At 39.6% G+C, this 12,338-nt stretch overlaps 1 protein-coding gene across 1 annotated transcript in view; it reads left to right on the top strand.

Moving 5' to 3' along the window:
- Positions 1-12,338, top strand: part of LOC140276620 (astrotactin-2-like) — a 258,166-nt gene that overhangs the window by 159,130 nt on the left and 86,698 nt on the right. Inside the window, exons 12-13 of the mRNA XM_072371388.1 lie at positions 5,150-5,316; positions 7,285-7,473. Coding sequence (XP_072227489.1) covers positions 5,150-5,316; positions 7,285-7,473 — 356 coding nt within the window. The remainder of the gene's footprint in view (positions 1-5,149; positions 5,317-7,284; positions 7,474-12,338) is intronic.

The raw sequence follows: 12,338 nt of genomic DNA, 5'->3' as shown, positions 1-12,338 counted from the left end.
AATGGGTGATTAGAAAAATGAATAGCCTTCATTCTCAATGTGTGAATGTTATTTTGAAGGGATGATCTATGTGCAGTGTAAAAGGTAGAGATACATGTGCTGTTACATTCCGTGCATTCTTACTCTTTCTAATTTCTTTGCTCATTTCCTTTGACCTGCTTGCACTTTCAGTCCCCAGCTATTATGAGGCGTGCAATGCCATCAATTGAGTCCTTAACAGTGTCCTAAAATTCTCACATGTGAGAGGATTGAGAGTTTACGTACGCAGCATATGTGTTTTACACAACCCATCAGTATGTACATTTCTCCACACTTGATCAGCTGTCGGTGTGGTTGCTGTAGTAATGACATCAGTCTGGAGAGCTGCATCTTTTCTTTGGTTTGTTTTTCTTGTTTTGAACCACGGAGCAGATCTCTTGACATGTTTCAATTGTGCTGCCATCTTAGTCGCTACAAAAGCAAAGCAGAGAGAACAAGCTGCTCATAGGCAACACCGGTGCTAACCTTAAGAACTTTTCATTCAACCACAGAGTGGTGCATGGCAGCTCTGAATTACTGACAGCTATCCCCAGGGCTCTGCCTCGACGTGATGAATGGCTTCAATCTTGTTCTCCTGAGGAGGTTAGCATTACATCCACAAGATACACCTAATGGATCTGAGACTGAGGGGCTTTTTCTCGCCATGCTGAACATTTTGGAGTTTGTTTAGAACACACATTTTGAGTGCAAAGTTATCGCAGCCGTTCTCCCACGAGATTGACAAAAAAGAAGCTGTTTTGCAGTTTTGTTTGTAAAATTAGAAAATGTCTAGATCAAAGCAAGGTCTTTTTTTTGTTTATTGCATTTTCCAAGATCTTAATTTGATAAAATTCTTCTTATGTGAAAGCTAATTGTGATCATGACAAAATCCCATAGTTGGAATGAAAGGGCTCCTCAATCGCTGTTCAGAGCTCAGTCACTGCCGACATTAGGGTTAGCTGGTTGGAGTCTGTTGTTCACCATTTAAGAAAAAAAAAATGTACAAAAGATATAGCATGCTCGCTAACAGTCACCCGCACTGTCCAATTTACGAGAGTATCTATTTCCTTAATGAAATAAGCAATGAAAAAGAAACAAACAACTATCCACTACGCTGTGGTCTGCTGGGGGGGGCGGGCTGCACCAACCGGGACAGAAGGAGACTGAACAAGCTGGTCAGGAAGGCCAGCTCTGTCCTGGGCTACCCGCTGGACACTGCGGAGGAGGTGTGTGAGAGGAGAATGTTGGCCAAGCTGACTCCCATTATGGACAATAACTCTCACCCTCTGAGGCTCTGAGACTGTTACACCCTAAATGCAGGAAAGAACGCTACCTCAGATCTTTCATTCGCACCAAAAGAATGTACAACTCAAGAGTTTGATTGCACTCTGCTCATTTCCCCCAATTTAGTCATTTCCACAGTATTTAATTTTTTGCAATTTTCCCTTCTCAGTGTTTGCTTGTTGTGTATATTTGTATACTTTCTAATTTTACTCTTATTTGTTTATCTCTTTTCTTTGTTTGCTTTTCTTATTTCAGCTACTGTCTTTGCACTTTATACTTTCTTTACTGTGAGCTGCATTAACAACTGGATTTGGTCCCACTATGGGATCAATAAAGTTGATTTCATCTAATGTAGTCTAATCCAATCCGAATGCTGAAATGAATCATTTAGCCACCGTCGGTTCAAATTTGAAGCTCATCTCCATATTCTTTCTCTTGTTATGGCAATCCATTTTAAAAACTTGTGTAATGGTTTTAGTAAAAGGCTAAATAGCCAGAGAACACCTGCTGCTCTGGAGACTTCGGTGGTTTCACACTTTCTGGTGTTACGTCTTCCAAAGTATGATACTTAATGAGATGAAAGGATAAAATTAAAATTAAAAAAACAGTGAGAGAGCTGCTGAACATTTTTTTTGTTTGTTTTTTGTATCACCGGAAGTCAGATGTCATCACCAAGTCCTGCCTAAACTTTATCTGTGAGAAACCGCTTTGTCACAGTATATATAGCTTTAAAAAGTAAATACAATGTAAATAAAGGATAAACTATATATATATAATCATGTTTAGCCAATACAACAGCCTGCTTGTTTGTATCAGAAAACTGACATGTGCAATTCTCTTGCCCTGGATAGTCCAAAACAACATCGTTCTATCCAGTTTTTGTATTTCATCGCGTCCCTTTTTATTTCTGACATGTGACGTCCTGTATTACACCATTTATATTCAAAACAGACACAAGGCACCCAACTGTCTGGGGAAAAAAAGAAAAAGAGTTGGCTTTTCAGAAATAGACTGGCATTCAGGCAGGCTCTCTTGTTGGAAGAGGATTTGAACACTGTCTAGCCTGCACATTCATAACAGTGCTGAAGAGGGAAAAAAACACGTTTTTTCACAGTTTTTAACCTTTCAGCAGAGTCGCTGTTAAAAGAAGTAAACAACAACGTCTTCACGCAGTCTCACAGTAAACCTGTAGCTTCGAATGTTTTCGATAACATGTGATGTCCTAATGAAACTAAAATATCTATCACTGGCTTTACTTCAAACAATCCAGTTCTCCTTGATATGGTGAGATGGACTGCGGACGCTGACAGACTCCAAGGTTTTAACCCAAAGGCACATAGCGTGTTTTAAGGATGCTGTGTAAATCATAGTGGTAAACAACTGTGGGTAGCAAAAGTGACACAAGTTTGCACAGCTCACACTTTCCCATGTCCAGAAGGCAGTGTTCACATGAAGTTGCAATCCTGATTGACACCAACTCTTTTCCAATGACCTGATTCCAGCGAACAGGGCTGCTGTTGGGTATGAGCTACTGTCTGTCTGTCAGTCAGCCAGGTTTCAGAAACCGCAACGCATGCATCATTTCTCTTTACCTCAGATATTTGTTTCTGGGGGCATGTGACTACAGCAGTGGAGGCATCTCTTTCTGAGTCTCAATTCAGATTTTTAAAACCGAGGGTGAACATGCCTGCTGACAACAAATACAGGGCTTGGCTGTCAAAACTAAGACGGATTTTGGTTTTAAAGAAATACCCCAAAACCAGCAGACAACTGTAGTTGTATGTCATTACAACGCCCGCAGCCAGTCCCACGCAGGCACACAGAACCCGAAGAGTCACCGATGAGTCACAGTGGCCGACATAGAGTGTAGTATTAAGGGCTCCACACACTGAAATAACTGAATCAAAGTCCCTCGCAATCTTCACTGTAAACCAGCAGAAGTGTTATATCAATGCTCGCAAAGGAGATAAAGTAGCAATACCTGCAGCTTTGAGGAAGGTCTTGGTTGTCAGAAAGCAAGACATTTTCAGCATGTGGCTGATGTTTGAGAGTGGAAATTGTTTATTGGGTCCCGCGGCTAAAACTGCAGAACATTTAGAAACGAGCCTTCCCCTATAATTACGACCAACTCTTTTCACTGTTGGTCACTGTTTATGCACCCATCACTTTGTACCCATTGTGGGAATTCAGTTTTTGCTTTGTGGCATCTAATGTCACACTGTGGAGGACGCAATACATACACAGCCCGGCACATTACTTACTTGTGAGATTCAGAACTTGCTGTAGGTCAAATTTACATAAAAAGCCCAAGCTTCTGAATGCTGTTTCTCTTTACACACAGGGAGGTTTTCTCTTAGTTTTCTCCAGCAGTGTGTGTGTGTGTAACCAGAGTTTCTGATTAATACTTTTTTTTTGTAGTTGTGACGGGTGTGGCAAGTAGTTTTCTCATGAATATTTTCCCAAGTGGGAAACAAAGTTGGAAATGATGTAACAAATTCATGATACTGTGTTCAAACTAGCATCCATAAAATAACTCACCCAAATGAGAACAATGTCAAAATGTGTCTGATGAAGCAGTCAGTGAAGCAGGTTGTCTCTGCCCATGTAAATAAAGTATAACTGATCATATTTCAACTGACAGGGTGTGCTTTTTACCACTCTGCCCTTGGAGTTTGCAAAAGACATGTTATCAGTCAAGTTCAAGCCAGAATAGCATTAAAGTGAAGCCTCATTGCTTGGGTTGAGCCAAACTCTTTTGTTTTCTTCTGAGATGGATAAGACAATCCAGAACATTATAGTAGTCCACAAGTTCCTAATTGTAAGTAAAATAGCATTTTAATGGAGTCCTTACTTAATAGAAAATGAATCTGCTAATGCTGCATTTAAGTCAAAGTAATATTTCTCAAGCATAATTGATTAGGAATCCACCCCATAAATGAATGGATTTACTGTACTGTTCTTATTGGAGCCATTACTCACCTTCAGATTATAGAGTCTTTTCACTCAGGTAAATGTGATTTAAAACTGATGATGTACTCAAACTCTAAAAGTTTGTTTTATGGATAAGTTACTATTGAGCGCCGTCTTAGTAAGTGAAAATTGATTTCAGTAGTAGTAATAATGAGTGAGCAAAAGTCTCAATGGATTCAATGTAATTTCAGGATTCCTGCTATAAACTAGAGCTATTTCTAATCCTCTGAGTCTTTGCAATATATTTAGTTTATTACTAGTGATTAATGAAACTTGATTTATTTAAGTGCTTTATTTCTCCTTTTTCCCCCTCCCACTATGGAATGTGGAACTCCCAATACAATACCTTCTTATTTCTTACAGTCCTTGGACTGGGGAAGGACTAGATGCCCATGTCTCCTCTGAGGAACACAAAGCAGTTTTATTCCATCTGTCGATGTGCGACTTCATCTGGAGAATGTGACTTTTGTTCCTGGCATGAAAAATACCAGAGATCTCAGTGTCAGCTGAGAGTGCCTTTCTAGGCTAGTAGAGAGCAGAGCTGCGGTGATGATTCTAAGCCATCACTTTGCACTGTTTCATTTTGGAATCACTGGAAAACCTCTTTGTATAGTATCAAATAAGATAATTGGATTTCAGTCTTCTGTTTTTTAAACTTTTCAGTTTTTCTCAAAAGCCTACATGCCCTCTCTGGTCTTTTTTCCATCATAGTATCTCTGTCTTCTCAGTACCTTATAGTCCTGATTAAAGTATGCAATCTGACCTCTGTGCCTCACCCTCTTCTTCCGTGTTCCTAATCCATCCTTTCCCCTCTTCATCCTCCTTATGTTTCCTTTCCTCATACCCTCTTTCTTTCCCTGAAATCATTTTCTCGCAGTGTCCTGAGGGGCTGAGGCCGATGAAGGATGGTTCAGGTTGCTATGACTACTCCAGAGGCATTGACTGCACGGATGGCTTCAATGGCGGTTGTGAACAGCTGTGTCTCCAGCAGCTTGTACCCCTCGAAGATGACCCCAGTTCCAGCAATGTGCTCATGCTTTGCGGGTGAGAATAACAGCAGAAAGAAGAAAAGAGAAAGAAAGACAAAGGAAAATATTTGAATGGTGTCTGCCGGCCAGAAACAAAGTTTAATTGTGGAGCAGATTCCGATGAACAACGTTTCTATTGTGAAATCATCAAGCAAATGACCATTTAAAAGTTACAATAAGTTTCTGATATTGTTCTTTGCTATTCTAATGTTCAGCTTTTCATAATGTTTTCAAAATTACACAGTTCTAATAGATATAATATACATCAATAAATTCCCTTTTACAACCCCTAATTTTAATTAAATTTAGTTTTTATTTTCATTGTTAATTATCATAATTTTTCTAAATTAAAATAAGGCTTTGTTTTAACTGTCCATATTTGAACTCGTTCCTTTTGAGGTGTAACGTAACAAACCATATATCTCTGGTTGTTCTGGCCCCTCTAAATGTGGAATTGAATTGGCCCCCTGTTGGTCCCATATTTCAGGTAGAAACATTGGATCACAGAGCTAAGACATTTCTATTAGTTTTGTGAGTGTTATGTGATGAGCATAAATCATGGATCAGTATACCAGAGGACATTATATTCTTTCTAACTATATTTCAGATGAGTCACGCAACACACTTTCTATTTTCTTTCAAATAGAAAATAGAAAGTGCTTTGTTGCTGTACTATGTTTGGTCATTTTGCAGATGGTGATCTGGCAGCCTGACATTCATCCCATAACACCTTTTCATGCCTCATTGGCCAGGTTGCCATTTCTGCTTTGATTCATGTTTTGAAGATATGATTAAGAAAAGGGGAATGGAAAATGTGAAAATCAGAAAAACTCCCATACATGCGTGAAATGATTTATACGCTCAATTGGAATGGTCTTTGCCCATTTTATACGTCCCTTTATACAAATGGAAACAACATTTCAAATCACTTCTGTCAACCTTGTTTTCAGAAAACTTGGCTCCAGATCTGCTTCAATAGTCAATGGAAACTTTTTCTATTTAAGCCTAGTGAAAGCGCTGCAATTCTTCAGTCTGTGCCTAATTTCCGGGCCCATTGCTACTGTAAATGAGGCAAAAAAAACTCTGAAAGATTGTCTTTATGGAGCTTCTGACACCTTTTAGATTTTGGTGGAAACTTAACATGGGCTCCATTCTGACCCGTGAAGGGTTTCCTCATCTGCTCTAAATGTGACCCTTCCATCTGCAGGATCATATAATTGTTTGCAGAACATAAGGTCTCCTTCCACAGTGGGTGAACCAACCTACATATCGATTACAATTCCTTGCCATAATATGCTCATTAAGACTCGTATTTTTCAAGAAGGGCAACTATTGAAAATAAAGCTATTTTCCTCAATCGTTTATTTATCCGACCAGTTTTAGATGCCATACATACACAGTGCCAAACCATTTGTGATACTGCGTGTCTTAAACGTCTCCTTTTAAAAATCTGGCCTGAGAAATTAGTAAATGACATCTGTAAAGTGAGCTGAGCAAGGCTCTTGTTCAGTCACGCTCCAGGGTTACAGAAAAGGAACATGGATTTGCCTCGATGCAGTTCGATCAGATCCGAGTGTTGCCAGCAAAGACAGCGCTCTGCTTCTCATTGATGGAATCTGAACAACTGCATGAGACCAAAACCCCAGCCGTAGCTAACGGCAGTGAATACTCGGCTTTGTCTGTTAGGAAAGGACTGTGCAAGAAAATAGAGTCGATATACATGAGACAAACTGCAGTTTCTGATGAACACTAACAATATAAGTGACTGCGTACAAGGTCTCATTATCAATAGCATGATGATGGCAAGTATTAGTATTATATCTAATACAAAATGAGTCCGATTAAGTAAAACTAAAATAATAAGTGTTAACATGGACACTCTTCTTCCCTCCTACAGTGTTCTGTTGCCATACAGTTCCTCTTCACCTTGAGCGAGAGCGTCAAATGTCATGCAGTGTATTGACGGTTTGTCCGTGGTCCTCAGGTGCGTGCAGGAGTACAAGCTGGCGGGAGATGGGCGCTCCTGCCTCCTGCAGTCAGAGAACTGTGAAGGACCAAAATGCCCAAGGCAGGGTGTCCACTTCAATGACACTCTGTTTGGTGAGATGCTGCGTGGATACAACAACAAAACGCAGCAAGTCAACTTGGGACAGATTTTCCAAATGACTTTCCGGTAACTTGTGTGCAAGTGCATGCATGACACTAACACAAATCCCCACACACACATCTTTTTACCCTTTTTTTTATTCCTTCTAATGTCAGTGGCAAAAAGAAATACCGTCTTTTCCCTTTTCTTCCCCATGTCTTTTCTCTTCGGTGTCTTTTTTAGTCTTGCGAAAAGCACATTTTGTTTTTGTTTTATATTTTCCTTCTTTTTTTTTTTTTTACTCCCCACTCTTGTTGACACTTTCTGTCTTCCCTTGTGACCTGTTCTTTCACAATTTAACTGTTTTTCTGCATTTCACAAGAGATATCATCTGGAGTAAAAGGGCGTTATCTATCTAGAAACCTCAGTGGAGCAGCTCTGGGAATCAGTAGTCTGGGTGTGCTGCTGGGTTGCGCGCATCTGTGTTTGCACAGATATGTGTGCCTGTATGTGTATATGCGGGGAATGGAGAGCAAGAAGGGTATGAGAGTGATCGCCGAGTGAAGATTGAGACTTATCCCATGGCAGCTCTCCTTAAACAGGCAGCCTCATGAAAACCTGGCTCCCTCAGATAAGTCACATGCTGCCTGTGAAGAAAAGCACAAGACAGAAAGATGATGAGGGCATATCAATGCATGAGTACAATAGGCACAGAAAAACTGCTCAGCCTCCACCCCACATTCTGTGTGTCAATCTTTTACTTATTCCAACCTCAGTCGATACACTGAGGCTCTGTACATTAGTACAGTTTCTTTTTAGTATTGTTACCATGCAGTGCTTTTCATCTCTTCTGCCTCATGGGTCACAGTCAATTGGACTTCATTCTTCTGTCTGCTTTAACAGCTTGACGGTTTCTTCTTTTTATCACTATGAAATTGTTTGAAATCCAGATGAATGTCATTGGAATGGGTCAATTATTATAGTTACAATTGATACTATTTAGAGTTCCCTGTGTGTAGAGAAGTCGCTGGCAACAGGAGTGATTTGTTTTATTTTAAAATGTCTCTTTTACATTAATGGAGCCACAAAAATGCAACGGGAATACTCTTCAGCTCAGCATATTTACATGCAGTTCATGTGAAGTCTTTCTCAGATATCGCCTCTCAGAAATGCACTATTATTCAGGTACTGGGTAATTTCACATAATTCCCCCAAGTAGTCAGCATTCTAAAAATCAATGGATTAAATGCACGACAGGAGCACTTCTGCTTCATTCCCATCTTCTTAATATACACAACTTTCAGATGAAGCAGTTCTAAATGGCATCAAATTGCATTTATTTGGGATTTAAGAGACTACATGATTGTGTCTGCAGCTGCCCTTGAAGATCTTTAGAAGGCAGGAAACCATTAAGTTACTGACTAGGAAGCTTTAGGCTGCAGCCTGTATTGACTATGGAGAGATATTTAAAAAAAAAAAAAAAAACAATAAAAATATGGTGCTCTCAGTAGTACAAGAGCATATTAATTTAGAACATATTAAGGAAACAAAATGCAAACAAATCAGTTTGTGTATTCTTTATATTTTCATAAATTGTTTGACGTTCTTTAATTCCTTATGAAAATGTGCAAAAGACCTGCATATAGTGAAATGACAACGACAGCTGTGAAACGCGTCTGTCTGATGAATTTAAATTAGTCGTTCAAGCACTATTAAAAACAAAGAAGTCTCACATGCTCTTAATTTTCTGTCTTATGAATACTTGACATGAACGATAAAGGATTTTTTTTTTACACTTAGTTAGACAAGCATTGACTGATGGCATCAGAGAGGCTATTATCAAAAAGCACAATAGTTCTAAAGGCTACAAAGTTGTCACCAAAGATCTTTTGATTCGTGTTCCAGCAGATGTTTCAAACTCCTGATTTAACAAAAAAAAAAAACTGAAAAAAACAAGCTTTCAGAATGTGTGACTTTGGAAATGAATCCAGTGAGTGAAGTCTCCAGATCGAGGGCGAAAAACCAACAAACAATGGAAAATGAGCCTCAGCTGACCTGAAGCAGTCTGTGCGGGGGTTTTCAGCCAAAAGCAAAGGAGCACACCATTAGTGAAAGAAAGTCACAAAAACTGCAAGACTTCTGTTTGGAAAAACTTTCATATATAAGTTCTTCTGGTACAATGCTTTACGGATAGACGGAAGCAAATAAAGCTCTCTGGGGGTTATTTGTAAGTGATGAAAGGAAAAGAAAAAAAGAACCTACCTACAGTGAATCATAGTTGATGGCCCTTCATCCTGTGAGGCGACTTTGCAACCTCTGGTCCTGGAGACAGAATTTATCATAGCAATGATACAATTAGAGAATCCCTTTATGGAAAAAAATGCGTTACCCTGTTGTAGCCCTATATCGGGGGGGAAAAAAGTACAAATAAAGCAGGACTATGAGTTGAGGCACGCATCCAACACCGCACAAAGTACTGAGGACTGTTTTAACCTGACCAGCAGCATTCTGACTTCAACCCTATTAAACATGTAAAATTTGAATCTAAATGTGCCATTGCGAGAAGGACCCTTTCAAACAAATATTAGACATTAGAATTCAGCACAAAGGTGCAGGAAGTTTGTATGTGGTTGCAAAAAGCTTCTGTGATTCTGTTGATTTGTTTTTTCTAACGTGCCACCCAGCCTGACTTTCAGAGGGATGTATTTCGGTGGGACATTGGCTTTGTGTTGCCTACACATTGGGTAACCAGAAAAAAGCATATAGCTTGTTTGTTTGTACACTTAGACATGGATGTTGGAACTATTTTCTGAGAGGGGGGCAGGGTTTTTAATGGGAGGGGCGGTAGAAGATTTGAAGTTATTTTATGATAGCCTGCAGTTATAAGAGAACTGGAATGGATGAACACGGCATCTTTATTGTTAAGAAAAGGAACCTTCTATAACTGAATCAAACCATTCAAAGGGGAAGTTCTTTTTTTTTTTAAACCTGGACCTTATTTCTGGCATAAAATACGTTCATCTACTCATTGACAACATTTTGGTAAAAGTCAGCGTCCTTAGGACGCTGTTTAGATCACTCAAGATCCACGTATATCCATATAATGGGAGTGAATGGGGCATAGACAATACAGCCTCTAAATATGGCATCTGTCTTTATTTCACCAATACTTTAAGACGAATGAATGAATGAATGAATGCGTACTATGCACTGTTAGTTCAGAGCTGCCGTGTTGTTGTTAATAAAAAGGAAAGAGATAAGAAATAAGGTCCAGGTTTAAATAAAACGAACTTCCCCTTTCAGGAACATAACAGCATTATTTGTACCCATGAGTGTGTCGTTTATTCAGTAGCAATACTTAAAATACCCAGGCATAGCATATCAAGTACACCACAAATGAAAAAAAGAAAACTCTGCACTCATGAATCGGGGCTTTCATGCATTTCCAAAAGTGGACCTTCTCTCAGTTGACCTACTGGTGAAAATTTTCTGCAGGGTCGAGACATCGCTTTCATCCATAAGGTCACTTTGAGCGTTCATAATGGCCAAATGTGTTAGTCTCTCCTGCGTCATGGTGTTGCGCAGCCAGATCGCACCCCCCGCACCTCTAGTTCCGACGTCTATGCCCTTAGATATGAGCCTTAAAAGTGCCCCCTTAAGTACCGCCACAAGGAAGTACAATGCAGGACACCGTCAGAGTTAAATGCAGCTCAATACAACTTGTCATTCAAGTCTTTTGTTAAGAAGCCATAAAGTCCTCATTAGGAAGAAGGAAGGGGGTGAATAGTGCAGCTAAACACTTTTAACCATATGCCTCCCTGTGATGTGAGATTGAGACCAATGTATGGCAGCTGTTTTCTTTTTTATTTTCTTTTTTATTTATTCAGTTATGTTCAGTTAAGAACATGAAAACACTTTACTAAACACTTTTGTTGCTCCCTAATTGGATTTAGACGCAGACATTACTTGGTCAGGATTAGAAAAGAGTCGCGTTTCGTCTAAAGTACATTGTTTCTACAAAACAACAGTCACCCTCACCCCTTGGTTACATTTTAAGCACAAAATGCTGTGACAAAACACAGCCACTTACCAGTTGACTTTAAGTATAACATTGCTTGGTTTGGTTAGAGATCAAAACAACTCGGTTTAGGGTTACAAAACATTCATGATCATGACTAGAATCTTTTTTTTTTTTGAACTTGGCCCTTTAGCCTGACAGCCTCATTTGTGTGCTAACCACCACACCGACGTTCAGCCCTATTTACATATATATCTTAAGGTACCGTTTCGTCCAATTAATTGCCAATAATTCTAACCTGAACTTAGGGACTTGATCATGAAATAAAACGCTGCTGGAAGATGAACACAACATTGGCACAAATTAGCTTCTTTTTGCATCACAGCCATTTAGCAGAGCATACAGAACAGGCTGATCAAGCTTGCATCATTAGAGTTATCTATGTCATCTTTGCTTCAGTGTGCGCTGAAAGCCAGTGTCAAGAATTCCAACACTTCGGAGCATTGGTAGGAATGGAGAGCTGTCGTGGGAATTGTTATCTTTGATCATCTTGAAAGCTCTAAGCTAAACAGGGCTCTGTATCCAACTTTAGAGAATTTGGAAGATGATTGACGTATATAAAGCCTAATATTGGGGGGGAAAAAACTAAAGGACTAATGCTTCCTAATGGTTCACAAAGCTTAACCAGTTGGAAACTCCCTCTGATACATTGACAGGGCACACTTTGACAGATAAAACAAAGGCGCAGTTTAGGGATTTTAAATCAGGGTAGAGAGCCTGTCTCTAATCCATTTGCCCTCAAGCAGTAGGGAGCACAGTGGGTCCTCTGCCTACAGACTCCAGCTTTGTACATCCAGGTTAAATCAAACTCTGGTAAACAAAGAGATTTGCACTCATGCTAGGACTCTAGTGGGGTAATGCAAATGTCAGCTAT

The sequence above is a fragment of the Leuresthes tenuis genome, unplaced genomic scaffold (genome assembly GCF_036924035.1).
Source record: "Leuresthes tenuis unplaced genomic scaffold, fLeuTen1.0.hap1 SCAF_19, whole genome shotgun sequence".
NCBI classification, from domain to species: domain Eukaryota; kingdom Metazoa; phylum Chordata; class Actinopteri; order Atheriniformes; family Atherinopsidae; genus Leuresthes; species Leuresthes tenuis.
This window is presented reverse-complemented; position numbering and strand designations above follow the sequence as displayed.